This window comes from Triticum dicoccoides, chromosome 4A (assembly GCF_002162155.2).
Source record: "Triticum dicoccoides isolate Atlit2015 ecotype Zavitan chromosome 4A, WEW_v2.0, whole genome shotgun sequence".
NCBI classification, from domain to species: domain Eukaryota; kingdom Viridiplantae; phylum Streptophyta; class Magnoliopsida; order Poales; family Poaceae; genus Triticum; species Triticum dicoccoides.
The window spans coordinates 315,991,476-316,013,100 of NC_041386.1; the positions used below are offsets into that span (position 1 = coordinate 315,991,476).

General features: G+C 40.6%; 1 protein-coding gene across 2 annotated transcripts; it reads left to right on the forward strand.

Moving 5' to 3' along the window:
• The first annotated feature begins 17,090 nt into the window (after positions 1 to 17,090).
• On the forward strand, positions 17,091 to 21,106 carry LOC119285842. Of its 2 annotated transcripts, none has more exons than XM_037565172.1 (2): positions 17,091 to 17,838; positions 20,501 to 21,106. In XM_037565172.1, exons 1-2 carry the CDS (start codon positions 17,355 to 17,357, stop codon positions 20,515 to 20,517), a joined length of 501 nt encoding a protein of 166 aa, XP_037421069.1. In that variant the 5' UTR covers positions 17,091 to 17,354; the 3' UTR covers positions 20,518 to 21,106. The 2 variants fall into 2 exon arrangements, with proteins under 2 accessions (XP_037421069.1, XP_037421070.1); XM_037565173.1 differs by having other exon boundaries at positions 20,507 to 21,106.
• The last annotated feature ends 519 nt before the right edge of the window (positions 21,107 to 21,625 follow it).

Here is a 21,625-nt window from a genome sequence, read left to right on the forward strand (position 1 = left end):
TCATACCTGACGACCAAGGACCTGATGAAGTTATACAATTAGGATGTGCTTGTGAAGGGAAAGATTTACTTGGAAACTTACAAGTTTGGGAAGCTGCCGGTTAGTGCATCTGAGTTTTTAATATCATTTTTTTAAAAGGTACATCCATTATAAATCTGAACTTTTCTAGTACTCACATGTGTACTTCTCTTTGCCTCTTGTCTTTTTTATAGTGGAAGGCGTCAGGTGATATTGTGTACAACCGTCCTGTTGCAGTTGTATGCAGCAGCTCTAATGCGGGGCCTAGCACTCATGCTAGGTTTTATGAGCCTATCTGTAGCCAGCTTCCTGCCTGTGATGATGAGGTGCCGCGTACTCTTGGTTTCATGGCTCGACAGAAGTTTTATGATAGAAGATCTTCTAAATAGACATTTGTTGGCGGCGAAAAACACGAGGAGATTGATGAGATTCTCCTAAAGGTTTTGAAGTTGACTGCAGATTTGCCAACCTCTAGTGACAGGTTGAGGAAAGTTGCTGGTTTTTTCCCCATTGGCCATGGCCCACGAGATGAAGATATTGTTGCTGCTCACAATTTTGATTGTGGCGTGATTGAAAGCCTGAAGATTACAGTGATGAATGTTCGGTCTTCGTATGCTCAATTGAGACATTCACAAGAGGAAAAATGCGATCGGTACAAGAAGGATGTTGGGCATATTTTGGATGAAATGATCCGTCAGGACGCTGGTGTTGGTGCTAATAATGTATGTTTTAGGTTTTTTGTGGTTTGAGCCTCTTTTGTGTATTATGTGGACTGCTCCTCACTATTTCTGTTTTTTTGTGATAGGCTGGAGTGGAATCTTCTAGTGTCCATGGAACTAGGACGATGGAATTGGTCAGGTACAAGTACTTCTGCCGTGTCTATTATGCTATGCGTCCCTCTTCTTAAACTTGCATTTGTTGCTTTCCATTTTTATTGTATTTTTTGTGTACTTCACGGTTGTAAAGTGTGTACTGCTTGTGCATAGTTGAAGTTTTTTCTTTTTTGGTCATTACCATGTTATTTTCGTTTTTGGTTTGTTTTATGCCCGTAGACTGGTGTTGCTGCTTGTGATGTGTACAAAGAGCCCTACGATGGCTCTGGGAAGGATGAGGTCTTGGCTAATGCATCGTCCCCTCCGGATGTTGTAGTTGATAAGGTGATGAGGACATGCCTACCTTGGATATGACCAAAAATATTGCATATATGCATATTTGTCAGGTGATTTCTAGTGCAAACTATTCAATAATCTATTTATGTTATCCAGAACAAAAATACTTCACACACTTTTGTGTTTTGTCTAATTGCAGGTGTATGGGACATTTGTACAATCCACATATGAAGATAAGGAAGAAAGAGATGTTTATTTGCTGTCCAAAAAGTTCTCTCACGTCACTTTTGGCCCAAGAGAAGATAGAGTCCAAGTCTCTCACGTTCTGGATTCAGATTCGGACTGCACAGACACACCTGACTCAAAACGCACACAAGTTTTTCATACGGACTCCGAATTGGGTGATTCTTTTTTTGTTGGAAACTAGGTTTCGTGCACTTTCCAACCCAATTGGAATTACCTTCAAATTCGTCCGGAGCGTTGAGTTGTGGACGAAACAATCTGATGTTGCAGCAAAATCCGAGTCAAACTACAAGTCCAAAGGTGTTACATCACCTCCACTTGGGCCCATTGGCCTTGTACGACCTAGATTTAGTTTTAGGCTGCCTTGGGACGTCCTCCCACCTCCTTGGCCTCCATCCCTTGCTCCTATATAAGTAGATCCATCTAGTAGCTTTTCCTTGGGATTTGTTTAGTTAAAAGTTAGCCAGCGCAACTTCGTGTACTTCGTTTGTGTCCAACGACCAGACCAAGACCGCTTACGGATCCCCACCATTATCAATACCTCATATATATTTGCAATATTCAGATTGCTTTATCATATTCTTGCTCGTTCTTCGATTGCTTGCAGGAATAGACCTTCGTGGTCAGGCTGACCGTGCTTCCGGCATCGTCAGTAACCTCAGGAGATTGGTTTAGCGATTGCTAAGGCGCAACGTCGTGCATGTTTGTAGTCGGATCGTCAAAGTCGTCTCCACCAAATCGATAGTTATCATCTCATCGAAAGATCGGGACACCCTCGCCTCTATCAAGTGGTATCAGTTTTCAGGTTGCTCGGTGAGAATTTCCAGTTTTCCTAGATTAGATTTATTTTCTTACCTATTGTCCAAGAAAAAGCCACACAAAAAAAGTTAGATCTGTTCATCCTTTATCCAAGCCAGTCTGAGCCTTTGCAATTTTCTATTCATTGCTTGCATAGTTGAATTATCGGTTGCATCGTCGTGTAAGTTGCTGGTCTTAGCGTCTAGTTCCTTTAGAGTTTCGAGTTCTGTTCACATTAGTCACGCCGCCGCTGCATCATTATCCCTTCCGCTGTCCACCATCCCATCTATTAATTTCCACCACGTGCTACGCACTGTTCATTGTCATAATCATAGTTGAGGTCATTCACATCTTCGCCTGATCCAATCTGCATCTTATCTAGTTTGTCTTGAAAAAAAAAGATAGAGAAAAAAAAAGAGAAAAAGGAAAAAAAAAGAGAGAGAGAGAGAAGAAAAAGAAAAAAAAGCGTGAGAAAAAAAAGAGAGAAGAAAAAAAATTGGATCTATCTAGAATCAATCTCGTACCTGAATTCGGATTGGAATCTGTTTTGCGCACTGTTCAGTAAAACAGGTGTATCTTCCTCATACGAAGTCCGTTTTGGCTCCATGAGTACTCAAATTGAAGCTAGCGACGAGCCGCATCTAAATAGTTGCAGAAGCAAGTTCAATATTTGACACCTCAAAATCGGCTTCTAAATAGGTCTTTTTGCCCTCCGAAGTTCATGAACACAGCTTGTTCCAATTTTTCAGGCCAGTTTTAGAATTCTTTGACTCCTCATATCAACTCGGAATTGAGTGATTCTTTTTGCATTGGAAAGCTTGAGTTAATAGCATTCTTTGAAAGAATTTATCAGAAAATTGTCTTAAACTTTTCAAGAGGAAAGTTGGAGAGAGAGTTGTTGTATATCCTGCTTGGCAGTTGTTTTTCATCATTATCTTCACTGCCGTTGTGATATTCACTTATATCTTGCTGTCAAGAGCTACTTAGTATCCTTCATTGATGCTAGTTGTGCTACTCCGTGACCTCATTAGTGTTCTAGGCTCGCGTCTCTAGTACGGTCTAGCCTAGGACCAGCACAGTACCGTCGTTGAGCGTTTATTCAACATTGCATCTTTGAATTGATTATTGCTAATCTTTTGCTACCATATATAGCCAACCCAGCTCCACATGTTTCTACACCGTGTATACGTACGCTCCCCTGGCAATCGCTTTACTCAATATTCGGAGTTACTTGAAACCGCTGGTTGCCGATCACCGCCTGCTGCATGGTAAGAACTTGTAAGACATTGATATTTGCTTTACTGTGAGCGTTTTACCACCACATCCTAGTAGTTATAGGAACATTATTTTTGGGTTTTGTTTCTTGTTCTACTAATCATGACAGGATCCAGAGTCAATTCATGGGCTTTGTCGATCGCGGGAGACGTGCCACCACCTTTGCAAATACCACAACCGTCACGAGAGGTGCACAAACATCCAAATGCACATGATCAGGTTAATGTATCTATACCACCATTTAATGGCCGTTTTAAACCTGCTTTATATATTGAATGGGAGTTCGACATAAAAAATATATTTGCTTCCCATAATTTCGATGAACATAAAAAGGTTAAGGTTGCGGTTGGTTCTTTCACTGGTTATACTTTGGTTTGGTGGAGTGAATATTGTCGGTTACACCCTGATTATATACCTACTACTTGGGATGATTTGAAACTTGCCATGCGACATACTTTCGTCCCTGCTTATTATACTCGTGACATGATTAAGAAGTTGCAACACTTAAAACAAGGTAGTGAAACTGTAACAAAATATTATGATGATTTACAAACTACCTTGTTGCATTCCTCTTTAGAAGAAAGTGAAGATGATTTTATGGATAGATTTTGGGGAGGATTAAACCGTGATATTCAAGAGATACTAATTCATGAAGAGTGTTATCCTATGGACCATTTGTTTCATCTTGCTTGCAAAGGTGAACAGGAAATAAAACGACGTGTTGGCCACGAGGAGAACAAGCGCACGGTGCACATTCCAAGAGTTGATATGATTGTTCCTTCAACTACTAGGCATACTATGACAACCACATCCGTTGTTGTCAGGACTACATCACCTCCACCATGTGACACATCGCCCCCGAGAGTGGCTACATCATCTGAGTTGATCATAAGAGGTAATGACAAAGGTACTGATCTTCCATCTCTACACGAGAATGATGAATGCCTTGTCAATTTGAATGCACCATCTGATGAGCTACCCACTACTTTGATCACACCACCTATTTTAGAGGACTACGTTGATAATTTGACTTTGCCATGTGATCAAACAGCTGAAATACCAACAATTTTGAGTGCACCCATTGAATTAACTATTGATGCAAAAGAACCAATGTTTAATCATTTTGATATGACCTCTAATCTTGGTGATGATTCTGTGTTGAATGACTTATTGCATGTTTGCTTATTTAAGCATGTTGTAGCATGTAAATTTGATGCAAGTAAGGTTTATTCACCAATGTTGGGATGGTTTAATGATGAACATTGTCAATCTTTTGAAATGAATAAGAGCTTCACTTATATGTGCAAACTGAGTTGCAATATTTCCATGCCTTCTACTTCTTGTGCTAATTTTTTGGCTTTAGATTTTATGAACTATGCAAGTTACTCATCTATTCATGTGTCATATATGCAAAAATCAAGGGAAGTAAAAATGGATGACATATACATATACAACATGTATACCTTGTCTCTTTTGTTAGCCACATTTCAGATTAAGCAACGCTGAGGACGGCTTTATTTTCAAGAAGGGGAGGATGATGAGGACATGACTACCTTGGATATGACCAAAAATATTGCATATATGCATATTTGTCAGGTGATTTCTAGTGCAAACTATTCAATAATCTATTTATGTTATCCAGAACAAAAATACTTCACACACTTTTGTGTTTTGTCTAATTGCAGGTGTATGGGACATTTGTACAATCCACATATGAAGATAAGGAAGAAAGAGATGTTTATTTGCTGTCCAAAAAGTTCTCTCACGTCACTTTTGGCCCAAGAGAAGATAGAGTCCAAGTCTCTCACGTTCTGGATTCAGATTCGGACTGCACAGACACACCTGACTCAAAACGCACACAAGTTTTTCATACGGACTCCGAATTGGGTGATTCTTTTTTTGTTGGAAACTAGATTTCGTGCACTTTCCAACCCAATTGGAATCACCTTCAAATTCGTCTGGAGCGTTGAGTTGTGGACGAAACAATCTGATGCTGCAGCAGAATCCGAGTCAAACTACAAGTCCAAAGGTGTTACATCACCTCCACTTGGGTCCATTGGCCTTGTACGACCTAGATTTAGTTTTAGGCTGCCTTGGGACGTCCTTCCACCTCCTTGGCCGCCACCCCTTGCTCCTATATAAGTAGATCCATCTAGTAGCTTTTCCTTGGGATTTGTTTAGTTAAAAGTTAGCCATTGCAACTTCGTGTACTTCGTTTGTGTCCAACGACCAGACCAAGACCGCTTACGGATCCCCACCGTTATCAATACCTCATATATATTTGCAATATTCAGATTGCTTTATCATATTCTTGCTCGTTCTTCGATTGCTTGCAGGAATAGACCTTCGTGGTCAGGCTGACCGTGCTTCCGGCATCGTCAGTAACCTCAGGAGATTGGTTTAGCGATTGCTAAGGCGCAACGTCGTGCTCGTTTGTAGTCGGATCGTCAAAGTCGTCTCCACCAAATCGGTAGTATCATCTCATCGAAAGATCGGGACACCTCGCCTCTATTAAGTGGTATCAGTTTTCAGGTTGCTCGGTGAGAATTTCCAGTTTTCCTAGATTAGATTTATTTTCTTACCTATTGTCCAAGAAAAAGCCACAAAAAAGAGTTAGATCTATTCATCCTTGGTCCAAGCCAGTCTGAGCCTTTGCAATTTTCTTTTCATTGCTTGCATAGTTGAATTATCGGTTGCATCGTCGTGTCGAGTTGCTGGTCTTAGTGTCTAGTTCCTTTAGAGTTTCGAGTTCTGTTCGACATAAAAAATATATTTGCTTCCCATAATTTCGATGAACATAAAAAGGTTAAGGTTGCGGTTGGTTCTTTCACTGGTTATGCTTTGGTTTGGTGGAGTGAATATTGTCGGTTACACCCTGATTATATACCTACTACTTGGGATGATTTGAAACTTGCCATGCGACATACTTTCGTCCCTGCTTATTATACTCGTGACATGATTAAGAAGTTGCAACACTTAAAACAAGGTAGTGAAACTGTAACAAAATATTATGATGATTTACAAACTACCTTGTTGCATTCCTCTTTAGAAGAAAGTGAAGATGATTTTATGGATAGATTTTGGGGAGGATTAAACCGTGATATTCAAGAGATACTAATTCATGAAGAGTGTTATCCTATGGACCATTTGTTTCATCTTGCTTGCAAAGCTGAACAGGAAATAAAACGACTTGTTGGCCACGAGGAGAACAAGCGCACGGTGCACATTCCAAGAGTTGATATGATTGTTCCTTCAACTACTAGGCATACTATGACAACCACATCCGTTGTTGTCGGTTACACCCTGATTATATACCTACTACTTGGGATGATTTGAAACTTGCCATGCGACATACTTTCGTCCCTGCTTATTATACTCGTGACATGATTAAGAAGTTGCAACACTTAAAACAAGGTAGTGAAACTGTAACAAAATATTATGATGATTTACAAACTACCTTGTTGCATTCCTCTTTAGAAGAAAGTGAAGATGATTTTATGGATAGATTTTGGGGAGGATTAAACCGTGATATTCAAGAGATACTAATTCATGAAGAGTGTTATCCTATGGACCATTTGTTTCATCTTGCTTGCAAAGCTGAACAGGAAATAAAACGACGTGTTGGCCACGAGGAGAACAAGCGCACGGTGCACATTCCAAGAGTTGATATGATTGTTCCTTCAACTACTAGGCATACTATGACAACCACATCCGTTGTTGTCAGGTCTACATCACCTCCACCATGTGACACATCGCCCCCGAGAGTGGCTACATCATCTGAGTTGATCATAAGAGGTAATGACAAAGGTACTGATCTTCCATCTCTACATGAGAATGATGAATGCCTTGTCAATTTGAATGCACCATCTGATGAGCTATCCACTACTTTGATCACACCACCTATTTTAGAGGACTACGTTGATAATTTGACTTTGCCATGTGATCAAACAACTGAAATACCAACAATTTTGAGTGCACCCATTGAATTAACTATTGATGCAAAAGAACCAATGTTTAATCATTTTGATATGACCTCTAATCTTGGTGATGATTCTGTGTTGAATGACTTATTGCATGTTTGCTTATTTAAGCATGTTGTAGCATGTAAATTTGATGCAAGTAAGGTTTATTCACCAATGTTGGGGTGGTTTAATGATGAACATTGTCAATCTTTTGAAATGAATAAGAGCTTCACTTATATGTGCAAACTGAGTTGCAATATTTTCATGCCTTCTACTTCTTGTGCTAATTTTTTGGCTTTAGATTTTATGAACTATGCAAGTTACTCATCTATTCATGTGTCATATATGCAAAAATCAAGGGAAGTAAAAATGGATGACATATACATATACAACATGTACACCTTGTCTCTTTTGTTAGCCACATTTCAGATTAAGCAATGCCGAGGACGGCTTTATTTTCAAGAAGGGGAGGATGATGAGGACATGACTACCTTGGATATGACCAAAAATATTGCATATATGCATATTTGTCAGGTGATTTCTAGTGCAAACTATTCAATAATCTATTTGTGTTATCCAGAACAAAAATACTTCACACACTTTTGGGTTTTGTTTCTTGTTCTACTAATCATGACAGGATCTAGAGTCAATTCATGGGCTTTGTCGATCGCGGGAGACGTGCCACCACCTTTGCAAATACCACAACCGTCACGAGAGGTGCACAAACATCCAAATGCACATGATCAGGTTAATGTATCTATACCACCATTTAATGGCCGTTTTAAACCTTCTTTATATATTGAATGGGAGTTCGACATAAAAAATATATTTGCTTCCCATAATTTCGATGAACATAAAAAGGTTAAGGTTGCGGTTGGTTCTTTCACTGGTTATGCTTTGGTTTGGTGGAGTGAATATTGTCGGTTACACCCTGATTATATACCTACTACTTGGGATGATTTGAAACTTGCCATGCGACATACTTTCGTCCCTGCTTATTATACTCGTGACATGATTAAGAAGTTGCAACACTTAAAACAAGGTAGTGAAACTGTAACAAAATATTATGATGATTTACAAACTACCTTGTTGCATTCCTCCTTAGAAGAAAGTGAAGATGATTTTATGGATAGATTTTGGGGAGGATTAAACCGTGATATTCAAGAGATACTAATTCATGAAGAGTGTTATCCTATGGACCATTTGTTTCATCTTGCTTGCAAAGCTGAACAGGAAATAAAACGACGTGTTGGCCACGAGGAGAACAAGCGCACGGTGCACATTCCAAGAGTTGATATGATTGTTCCTTCAACTACTAAGCATACTATGACAACCACATCCGTTGTTGTCAGGACTACATCACCTCCACCATGTGACACATCGCCCCCGAGAGTGGCTACATCATCTGAGTTGATCATAAGAGGTAATGACAAAGGTACTGATCTTCCATCTCTACATGAGAATGATGAATGCCTTGTCAATTTGAATGCACCATCTGATGAGCTACCCACTACTTTGATCACACCACCTATTTTAGAGGACTACGTTGATAATTTGACTTTGCCATCTGATCAAACAACTAAAATACCAACAATTTTGAGTGCACCCATTGAATTAACTATTGATGCAAAAGAACCAATATTTAATCATTTTGATATGACCTCTAATCTTGGTGATGATTCTGTGTTGAATGACTTATTGCATGTTTGCGTATTTAAGCATGTTGTAGCATGTAAATTTGATGCAAGTAAGGTTTATTCACCAATGTTGGGATGGTTTAATGATGAACATTGTCAATCTTTTGAAATGAATAAGAGCTTCACTTATATATGCAAACTGAGTTGCAATATTTTCATGCCTTCTACTTCTTGTGCTAATTTTTTGGCTTTAGATTTTATGAACTATGCAAGTTACTCATCTATTCATGTGTCATATATGCAAAAATCAAGGGAAGTAAAAATGGATGACATATACATATACAACATGTACACCTTGTCTCTTTTGTTAGCCACATTTCAGATTAAGCAACGCCGAGGACGGCTTTATTTTCAAGAAGGGGAGGATGATGAGGACATGACTACCTTGGATATGACCAAAAATATTGCATATATGCATATTTGTCAGGTGATTTCTAGTGCAAACTATTCAATAATCTATTTATGTTATCCAGAACAAAAATACTTCACACACTTTTGTGTTTTGTCTAATTGCAGGTGTATGGGACATTTGTACAATCCACATATGAAGATAAGGAAGAAAGAGATGTTTATTTGCTGTCCAAAAAGTTCTCTCATGTCACTTTTGGCCCAAGAGAAGATAGAGTACAAGTCTCTCACGTTCTGGATTCAGATTCGGACTGCACAGACACACCTGACTCAAAACGCACACAAATTTTTCATACGGACTCCGAATTGGGTGATTCTGTTTTTGTTGGAAACTAGATTTCGTGCACTTTCCAACCCAATTGGAATCACCTTCAAATTCGTCCGGAGCATTGAGTTGTGGACGAAACAATCTGATGCTGCAGCAGAATCCGAGTCAAACTACAAGTCCAAAGGTGTTACATCACCTCCACTTGGGCCCATTGGCCTTGTACGACCTAGATTTAGTTTTAGGCTGCCTTGGGACGTCCTCCCACCTCCTTGGCCTCCACCCCTTGCTCCTATATAAGTAGATCCATCTAGTAGCTTTTCCTTGGGATTTGTTTAGTTAAAAGTTAGCCAACGCAACTTCGTGTACTTCGTTTGTGTCCAACGACCAGACCAAGACCGCTTACGGATCCCCACCATTATCAATACCTCATATATATTTGCAATATTCAGATTGCTTTATCATATTCTTGCTCGTTCTTCGATTGCTTGCAGGAATAGACCTTCGTGGTCAGGCTGACCGTGCTTCCGGCATCGTCAGTAACCTCAGGAGATTGGTTTAGCGATTGCTAAGGCACAACGTCGTTGCACGTTTATAATCGGATCGTCAAAGTCGTCTCCACCAAATCGATAGTTATCATCTCATCGAAAGATCGGGACACCCTCGCCTCTATCATAAGGTATAGTTGTATTACTTGTTCTGTTAGTGTGTTGTAATTTAATTTTTTGTTGTTGTTATAAACTTGATGTACGCTGTTATGTTCGACTGTGCAGACCCTTCTGTAGCTCAAGAATCCCATGATGCTGTTTCCCCCAGTCGGCATGAAGATTCTGATTTTGGCATTGAAAAGCCGCTGGAGAATGTCGTCCCTGCTGTTAGTGTTGTTGCTTCCCCTGTTTGTCTGGCAGCCAATGATGTTCCTGAAGTATCGAGAGTGGAGGCTCAAGTAGCTGAAGTATCTAAGGATGTTGCGGTTGGCCTGACTGTTGTAAATCCAGATAATGCTGTTGTTGCTGCAGAAGGGCAGTCCAGTGAGGTTGTGGTGGATTCGTCGCAATCTATCCAAGAAAATGTTTTGATCAGCTCTGAAGAACAACAACATGAAGACTCTGATACTGAAGGCAAGAGTTTTGTTTCGAACAATACAGTTGAAGTTTTTCTTATTTCATTTTTGTTTAATTACTATGGTATCTGTATTAGATGTTTAATGATAAGTGAAACTTGATCTTTTGTTTATGATTTTCAAAATAGCTAGCAGAATTTCCTTGTCTTAATATTTAAACTTCATTACTTGGGTAAGTGAACTTCATCTTTTTATTACAAATGACGAACTTCCTGTTGTGACACCGTCGAGCATTGATCCAACTCTTCTGAAAAGATACAATGAGTTGTACGCTTCTGTTACGAGGGTTCGGAAGGACAAGAAGAAGAAGTATGGTTTTTTAGAAATTGTTTTGTTCATATGTATTTTCTAATTTTGGTTTTTATCCCTTTTTCTTTGTTGTTATTTTTTTAGTATCTTATGTTTCAGTTTTTCATGAAAAATTCAGGGACATGATTGCTTTAAAAACTAAGATGGGTGATATTACCATTGGCGAAGTTGGTCAATCCTTTTGGGATAAAGGGATGCTCACTACAAGACTTGTAGATCTTGGGGTTTCTTTGCTGGTAGATAAGTTTAAGGGATCTCCGACAATTGTTGTCACGTACCATATTTGTGTAAGAATGCAGAAATTTTTGTTTTATTTTTTTATTTTCTTTTCCGATTTCATGTTATGACATGTTTTCTTGAGCACTATTTGATTTTTGGTTTTGTATTGGCAGACAAATATTTGGAATGGTGGTACTGTAGGTAGGAGTGCTAAAATGATGTTCTCTTCAAAAGGTGAGGAGCGTGTTGATAAAAAGGATATGGTGAGTAACATTTTTATGTGACGAAAACTATATTTTGCGCGTTTGTTTTTATAGTGTTTCTGTTTCTTCTTCTTATAATAATTATATTTATTTTTTGTGCTTCGAACAGGTCATTTTTGCAACTTTTGATTCGCTAGAGATGAGGGATGGCGTTGGTCATTATTGTGTAGTTGCGTTAAATGTGAAAGAAAGGCGGTTTGAATTTCTTGACTCGCTCCATAAACCTGGCAGCCCTGATGCGATCAGCGTTTTTAGGAGGATGGTTAAAAATATCAAGCGTGCATGGAAAGAAGGAAGCTCAAGTTCGGATGAGCTGCTAAATCCTCCTACACTTGATGGATTTGTGTTGAAACATGTCATTGTCCCAATGCAGCCAAATGGGTGTGTTCCGTACAGCACCTCTTCTCCATACTGCTCAATTTGTTTTATTTCATTTTGTCAAACTGATGTTTTTTATTCTTTCATTGCAGGCATGATTGTGGATTCTATATGTTTCAATTCTTGCAGACTTGGGATGGTGTTCGAGTTGCTCAGTTTGGGGTGGAGCACATTGGCTACATCAGAAAGGCCATGCTCTATAGTTGGCTCACATCGAGAAAGTGTTCCCTTGATTTAACATCACTTTTAATTTTTGTAGATAAAGGTTGTTCTAGTGAACTTCTTTATCCTTCCTTTATTTATTTTTTGTCTACTGCTTGCTTCCGGTTCTTACGGGCTTTTTTACTAGTTTGTTTAGTTAAGTTCGTGATTTAGAATGGATGTGTATATTTATTTGTTGTGTTAGTGAGATGCATTTTATATATTGGGCAAGTGAGCTGCATTGTTCTTTATAAGTGGGTTGCATTGTTGTATACAAGTGGGCTGCATTGTTGTATACATTTTTGTTCTGCATTGCTATAGACAAGTGGACTGCATTGTTGTAGACAATTGTGTTGCATTCTATTCTTTAGTGAACTGTATTTTTTATTTTAATGAGATGTATTACATGTTTTTAGGTTTTGTATTTTTGTGCTGAGTGTTTCCATGTTTTTTCTACACGGTTTTAGGTTTTGATGGGGGGCTTCATGAAGGTTGTACGTCACTGTTTGAGTCCCAGGGTTCTGAGGTGGTTATGGAGGATTGTGCCATTGAAATCTCTCCAGATAATTCTGGTTCTTTGGCTGGAGATGGTTTGAACATAGTTGTGGCGTCTAGACCTAATGGTGGACGTGTTTCTCGACCTAGCTCTCCACGTGATGTATTTGATGTTGATGATGATGATTTTGTTACGCCCTGTCCTTGCGTCACTAGGACTAGGAGTGCAGCAATTAATCGTCCTCTTTCATATATATACTTTATGAGTTATTCATATAAAATACACATACAGATATAGATACTAGACAAACCTGTATGAGTTACGCCATGTCCTTGCGTCACTAGGACTAGGACTAAGGTCATTTCCTTTTATTTCCTTTTTACACAGATTATGGGGGGCCTGAGAAAATGCAGTTCTGTCACGCGTATGTTGCAGTGCACTACATAAACAAGTGTGGTTCTATGTGTGCTAACATTGCATGTGCAGTTTATGAAAATGGGGGGTGTGAGAAAATGCAGTTCTGTCACGCATATGTTGCAGTGCACTACATAAACAAGTGTGGTTCTATGTGTGCTAACATTGCATGTGCAGTTTATTAAAAAAATGCAGTAGGAGAAACACAAAAAAGCTTTGCACTTGGCAAGAAAAAATGACATACCACTTCAGTGCAATCTGAGTGGTAATCAGTCATGCGCCACTTTGTCGTGACAGAACTGTATGTCTATTTTATATGAATAACTCATACAGTATATATATGTGTATATTTTTATTTTGTTGACGACCACGTTCTGTGTGAACTGGCATTTGTCACGCTTATATTTATCATATGTGTCCCATAAACTGCATTTGCATGTGACCCCGAACTTCTTCGTCCAACAAAAAGCACTACATTTTGTCTACAAGTTTGTGCTGCACTTCATGTGTGTATCCTGTAACTGCATTGTTTTACGATCCAGCACTGCTTTGCCTAACAAAATACACTGCTTTGCCTAACCATATGCACTGCTTTTTGCCTGTATCAAGTTGGTTTATTTTATTGTTTGTACGGTAAGGTAGGGGGTTGGGGGGCCATTTTTAGTTGTCTATATGATGCGGAGCATCCCAAGGTCATACTCATGGACCTACCATCATCTCATCAAGTGCCTAGTGGACCCATGACTCGATCACGTGCAAGAGGTCTTGAAACCGAGGCGACATCTCTCCCCTCACAATTCCACTTCGATGCACATGAAGCATGGCTACAACCTCATATGGATACTTTGTGCATACTCAGGTACAATGGAGAAGCTAAGGAGCAAGCACAAGAAGAAGAGGAAGATGGACGACAAGACACCGGACGACAAGAAGAAGGGCTGCAGGAAAAGTCCCAGCCACTGGACGACCGGCCGGGACCAGACGTCCCGCGCCTGAAGCCTCAGCCGAACCCCAGCGAGCGGACGTCCGGTACCCACGCACCCGAAGCAAACGAGCGGACGTCCGGCTCAGACCGGACGACCGGTGCACCAGCATCCGAACCAACATCAGCGGAAGTCCGAAGCTACCGGACGTCCGGCACCCTCATCACAGAGCAGAACCAGCGGACGACCGGAGGACACTGGACGTCCGGCAGCTCCTGAGACACCGGACGACCGGTCCCCAGCAGACGTCCGGTACCTGTCTGCGCACAGTGTTCGGGCCCGAGGCCCATGTACCCCTTCACTTCGCCCCATTTGCACTTAGACTATAAATAGACCCCCCATTCATCCTAGCTAGGGTTAGCATTGGTTTAGCTCATTTTAGAGATAGAGCATTGCTCATCCATATCAGATCTACTCCGCGAGAGAGACCACGGCCCCTCTATGGAGAAGATCCACCTTGGATTCAAGACCCATTTATGGGACGATCCCCTTGTGGATTCAAGACCTCCTCACGGAGAAGAACCGGTTATCGTGTATCATCCCTAGTTGTCTGTGGATTCGTGTATCGTCCTATGTACTCGAGGATCTAGCCCATGTGTCACTTATTCATGTCGGTTTAGTGTTTTCCTCTTGTGTTTTCCTTCCGTTCTTCCTCGTGTTCTTCGTGATTTCCCCAGGATCCGCTCCTTTCATGAAAGATCGGGCGATTAGGGTCTCTACCCTACATCATCTTGGTATCTAGAGCAAGGTTGATCACGATTTCGGAGCCCCCCTCTTCGTTTTCTAGCTTGATTTTGTTGTTTTTCGTCCTAATCCGAAAATCCCCACAAAAATAGCCCCAAAACTTTTTCTTGTGTTTTGTGAGTTTTGATGATGTTTTGTTGGTTTTGATCCGTGAATTTGTTGTGTTGCAAGTGGATCTAGCCTTCCCCCACCATATCCACCTCGAAATCCATCCAAAATCCATGAAATTCATATCTATTTTGCCCCAGACCCACCGGACGACCGCAACTCACCGGACGTCCGGAGCCATAGGAACCACCGGACGTCTGACCTTACCGGACGACTGGAACCTCTAACCCGAGCAGCAACTAGCAGATTTCTGACCCTACCGGACGTCCGGCGACCGGACATCCGCCCACTTCCGGACGACCGCTACTTCCACCACATCATCTGCTACACCACCTCCGACTTCCGCAAACCGTTCCAATATCCCAACCCACACCACCACTTACCCGCTACCTGCTCCGACGCTTTTTGTCGCACTTGGTTTTGAGAATTTGGGTTGCGGTATCGTATCCCTTTGTGTTTCGGCTATCTAGGTACGGTTCGACATCGACATCACCGCCGCTCATCTTCGCCACGGACGCGTCATCAACAACGACCACCTCGACTACGACTTGGTATTCGTGCCACCATTTTGACACCATACCAGAAGCAAGACCGGTAACTTCATCTTGATATTGGACATATCACTCTTGCCATTACATTGATAGCCATCATCGCCTTACTCCTTTGCGTTGCTTACCCATCATGACTAGCCATTGAGTATTGCCGGCAACGAGACTTGTGCACATTAGTGATCATACTTCCCATTGTAGGAAATACTTATGTGTGGCTTGCAACATTTTTACTACATAGTTCCTGGAATATGTTTACCTCGATATGGAATTTACCGATGCACTTGAATATTGCTTGGAATACATGAATGGAATATAGTTCATGGAAGCCGGTACATATATGCTAGAAACAGTATTTATTAATGCTGGAATATTTATTGTACTAAATGTATATTAGCCCGGGCACAACATATTATGGAATGCCAGGTTGTTCATGGGATTGGCTCCATGAATTGGTAAAGCCTGTGAATTCGAATTGTAATTCAAATTCAGCGTGCGACTCACACGTACGTGCTTATGGGACAGTTTGCAGATGAAACTCCTTGATGGTAACTAATGATCGTGGTTGGTTAAGTTAACCTGGAGTCTTCGTTTAAACAGATTTTATCTGGACATTTATCTGCAGTTTATACAGTTTGAAATTAATTGGAATAGCACTATATAAAGGTCCCTAACCCCTAGCCTCAATTGATCATTGTGAGCGGAACCACGGAAAAGGATCGAGGAATAGGGGTTAGACCGTGTGCGTATATCTCTTACATTGGCACCAGAGCCGATTAAGGGTTTGACGATTTTGTTAGTCGTCAAATCAATTACGATCTGGATTAGTATTCCGCTGCGTACTCTGTCTTTCTTTCCTTAAAAAAAGGGAAAGAGATAGGCATGTACGTACACAACAGCTCCACCCAAGATTAGATCGATCTGGCTCGATTCCTCTCGACCGAGCGCCGCCGCTGCATTGCTCGACCTCCACCAATTAGCGTTGCCGCTCCGCTCGCATCAGCGGCCAACGCCGCCGCATCCACCCCACGCCCACATCTCCACCTCTGGTCCGCCTCCCCATCCACCTCGGGCCGACCCTGCCATCGCTCATGGCCGGCTCCTCCTCGACGTTCGCGCCGTTCCCCATCGACGTTCGCCCCGTCAACCTTGCCGAGCCGGAGGGAGCCCGCCATGTTCGTCGCCAGCTTACTGCCGCCTCATCAAGCTCGCCCTGACCAACTCTCGCCAGCCTGCTTCGCGTCCACGGCAAGGACTGCTCCGACATCAACAACGACAGGAACTTCAGGTAACTGAAGAAGAAACCAATTTCAATGGCTTCCAATGGGGTGTTCGCTGAATTACTCCGTGCCTACAAACTTGATGGAACAAACTACACGGTTTGGAAAAGGAAAATCATGTTCTTGCTTACGGCTGAGAATATTGATTATGTTTCTGAAACTCCGGCGCCTAACGAGCCAGCAGAGGATGCTACAGATGAAGAAAAGCAGGAATACAATGATGAACTGAAGCAATGGACCAAGGACAACAAGACTGCCAGAGTTCATATCCTTGGCTCGATGACTGATTCGTTGGCTGCGGAATATGAGTCGGATAGAACAGCTTGTGGAATAATGCTCAGGCTGGAACAAGATTTTGGAGAAGTTTCCCTTGTGAAGGTGCTTAGTCTTGTGAACAAGTTTCTGACATCGAAGATGGGTGATAAAATAGTCAATGAACACTTCAACAAGCTCTGTGTCTAGGCGGAAGAATTAAAAACTGCTGGTTATCCGTTCCAAGAGGAAGTACAAGTCATGGTTGTTCTGAATTCTTTGCCACCATCATGGGAACAGTTCAAGATTTCTTTTTGTCATTCAGAACGCACACTCAATATGAGGAACCTGAGGCAACACTTGCTAATGGAGGAGGATTGCAGGCTTAACTCAGGGAAAGATAAAGCTTCTTATCAGCCAGAGCTTCACCTTGGTGAGTACAAAAACAATGGGAACTGGAGGAATTGGAATAAGAGAGGAGGAGGACCGGACCTAAGGGACAAGATCAATTATAAATGTGACAGGGATCAAAGGAACTACAGAGATGAGAGGAGGGACAGGGGGCAACATGGAAATAACAACAACAACAACTCTTTTCAGAAGATTGACAAGAGGAACTACAAGTGCCATAATTGTGGTAATACAGGCCACTTCAGGTCAGAATGCACCAAGAGGAGGAAGACGAACAACGAAAGGGATAATTTTCACAAGGATGACAGCCGCAAGGGGAATCAATCCCCTGAAGGTATTATCGATGTTTATGTTTGCACTGAATCCTTATTTACTACTATTTTTCAGAATAGTTGGGTAGTAGATTCTGGTGCAACTTCACACATAGCTAGAGAACTTAGCTCTTTTGCCACACTCAAAACAATTCCAAAAGGAACAAGACATGTCTATTTAGGAACTCAAGCAAAAGCAGACATACTAGGAATTGGAAACTATGTGCTTAACCTCCCTGATGGAGGAAACTTAGTGTTGGAAAATGCACTTTATTCACCCAATATGAGAAGGAATCTAGTTTCAGTGTCCAAACTAGAGTCAATTGGATACAAAATTATCTTTGGTGATGGGAAGGCTAAAATTGTCTTAAATGGAAGATTAGTACATTCAGGCGATAGACATGATGGACTATATTTTCTAAATGACATCATGGAAAATAATTGCTTAGTAGGCGAAGATAACTCCGTTGTGAGGAATATAAATGGACAGAATAATTGTTCTGAATCTTACTTGTGGCATTTGCGACTTGGACATATATCTAAGAATAGGATTAAGAAACTTATTAGTTCTGGAATTTTGAACTTTAAGTGGGAGGATTATGGTATTTGTGAAGCATGTATTATGGGTAAAATGACAAGGTCGCCTTTTCCCAAAGCAAATAGATCAACAGAACAACTTGCCATTGTTCACTCTGACATTTGTGGGGAATTTTCCACACCCACTTTGGGAGGGCAGAAAATCTACTTTATCACTTTCATAGATGACTATTCAAGGTACGGTTATGTGTATTTGCTTAAACACAAATCGGAAGGATTTGATGCTTTTAAAGTGTTCAAAGCGGAAGTGGAAAATCAGCTAAACAAGAAAATTAAAATACTTAGAACTGACCGTGGTGGTGAATACACGTCAGGAATACTAGATGATTTCTGCAAAGAACATGGCATTATTCATCACTATACCTTGCCATATACTCCACAACAGAATGGAGTGGCGGAAAGAAGGAATAGGACTTTAATGGATATGGTTAGGTCTATGATGGCTTATTCTGACTTGCCATTGTCTTTTTGGGGAGAGGCACTTCACACTGCTGTATATTTATTGAATCACTCACCTTCTAAAGCTATAAGGGTAACACCCTATGAGCTTTGGAAGGGAAGGAAGCCCTCACTTCGCCATTTGGCAGTTTGGGGTGTAATGCTCAAATAAGGATACCTAGCCAGTTGCGCACCAAACTACAATCTAGAAGTACCCCAGGAATTTTTATTGGTTATGCATCAGGTTCTAATGGTTACCGTTTTTGGGATCCTCAAAGAAAGAAATTGATTGAAAGTGGAGATGCAGTTTTTCTTGATCAGGATACACCTCGCCGTGCTAAACGAGCTAGGGTGGAATTATTAGTAGAACCTGAAGATATCTCTTTACCTGAAACTGAACCTCTAGTTCAGGAAAATAATGATGCTAGTCAATCTACTAACTCTATTTCGAATAGCATGCCTAGGAGAAGTGGGAGGAATACACAACCACCTGCATATTTAGATGAGTATTTTGTTTTTCTGGGGGAAGTGCACTCTAAAATTCAGAACTTAGAGGAAGAACCAAAATCATTCAAAGCTGCTTTGGCAAGTCCTGAATCAAATCTTTGGATGGAAGCCATGCAGGAAGAATTAAACTCTATGAGGAAAAATAATGTTTGGGAATTAGTTGAATTACCAAACAATTGAAAGTCTATTGGTTCTAAATGGATCTTTAAAAGGAAACTGAATGCGACTGGTCAGGTGGATAAGTATAAAGCAAGGCTTGTTGCTAAAGGATTTACACAAATGGAAGGAGTTGATTTTGTAGAAACCTTTTCTCCTGTTGCTAAATTTACCTCCATACGGATCATTAGTGCATTAACCGCTTATTATGATCTGGAATTGCATCAAATGGATGTTAAAACAGCATTCTTAAATGGAATGTTGGAAGAAGAAATATACATGAACCAAACAGAAGGTTTTGTGGAAAGGGGGAATGAAGGGAAGGTCTGTAAATTAAACAGGTCTATATATGGTCTTAAACAAGCCTCACGTCAGTGGTATATTCTTTTCGATAATGCAATCACGTCATATGGTTTTTCAATGATGGAAGGTGACCATTGTATCTATTTTAAGATAATGGGAAATAAATTTGTTTTGTTATCTCTTTATGTTGATGATATTCTCATTGCTTCAAATGATAAATCTACACTGATGGAAGTTAAAACCTGGTTATCCTCTAAATTTGACATGAAGGATATGGGGGAAGCTTCCTATGTTCTGGGAGTGGAAATACGTAGAGATAGAAGGAAGAGAATGTTGGGTTTGTCTCAAAAGGCATATCTCAATAATGTACTTCAGAGATTCTCTATGGAAAATTGCAAGCCTGTTAGAGTACCTATTCTTAGGGGAACTAAACTTAGTGAGGAAATGTGTGCTAAAACTCCTGAGGAAAAGAAAGAAATGAGCAATATTCCTTATTCATCTGCATTGGGTTCTTTAATGTATGCTATGCTATTTACAAGACCTGATATACGCCATGCCGCGGGTTTTTTGAGTAGATATCAAGTGAACCCTGGACCTGAGCATTGGAAACAGATTAGGAACACTTTGCGTTATGTCAAAGGAACTATGGACTATTTTTTGTGTTTTAATGGACACAATCTTCAGCTGTAGGGGTTTACTGATGCTGATTGGCAAGGGGATCTTGATGACCGGAAATCGACTTCTGGTTATCTGTTTACACTAGCAGGAGGAGCTATTTCCTGGAGTAGCAAGAAGCAAGATTCTGTAGCACTTTCATCTATGGAGGCTGAATATATTGTTGCGTCGGAAGCTGTGAAAGAAGGTGTATGGTTAAAGGGGTTTCTTGCGTCTCTCGTGGTGGTGGAAAGCGCTTCATATCCTGTTATTATTTTCTGTGATAACCAGGCGGCAATCAAGGTCTCAAAGAATCCCAAGTTTCATAGCAAAACCAAACATATTGAGGGAAGATATCATTACATTCATGACGTCGTTAATAGATTAAGAACAGTTCGTTTAGATTATTTACCTAGTGTGGACATGGTTGCCGATCCACTGACTAAACCTCTTAGTCAGGAAGTATTTTGTAAACATGTTTGCAACATGGGTGTTCGTTTATGGAATTAGAATGTTTTAGCCAAGTGGGAGATGTAGGAAATACTTATGTGTGGCTTGCAACATTTTTACTACATAGTTCCTGGAATATGTTTACCTCGATATGGAATTTACCGATGCACTTGAATATTGCTTGGAATACATGAATGGTATATAGTTCATGGAAGCCGGTACATATATGCTGGAAACAGTATTTATTAATGCTGGAATATTTATTGTACTAAATGTATATTAGCCCGGGCACAGCATATTATGGAATGCTAGGTTGTTCACGGGATTGGCTCCATGAATTGGTAAAGCCTGTGAATTCGAATTGTAATTCAAATTCAGCGTGCGACTCACATGTACGTGCTTATGGGACAGTTTGCAGATGAAACTCCTTGATGGTTACTAATGATCGTGGTTGGTTAAGTTAACCTGGAGTCTTCGTTTAAACAGATTTTATCTGGACATTTATCTGCAGTTTATACAGTTTGAAATTAACTGGAACAGCACTATATAAAGGTCCCTAACCCCTAGCCTCAATTGATCATTGTGAGCGGAACCACGAAAAAGGATCGAGGAATAGGGGTTAGACCATGTGCGTATATCTCTTACACCCATAGCATACATACATACATCATTGTTGCCTATATTGGTATCATCTCTTGTGTCACA

Bases quoted from the DNA above. Each gene is read 5' to 3' on its own strand.
- LOC119285842 (XM_037565172.1), top strand. From the start codon at position 17,355: ATGGTTGTTCTGAATTCTTTGCCACCATCATGGGAACAGTTCAAGATT.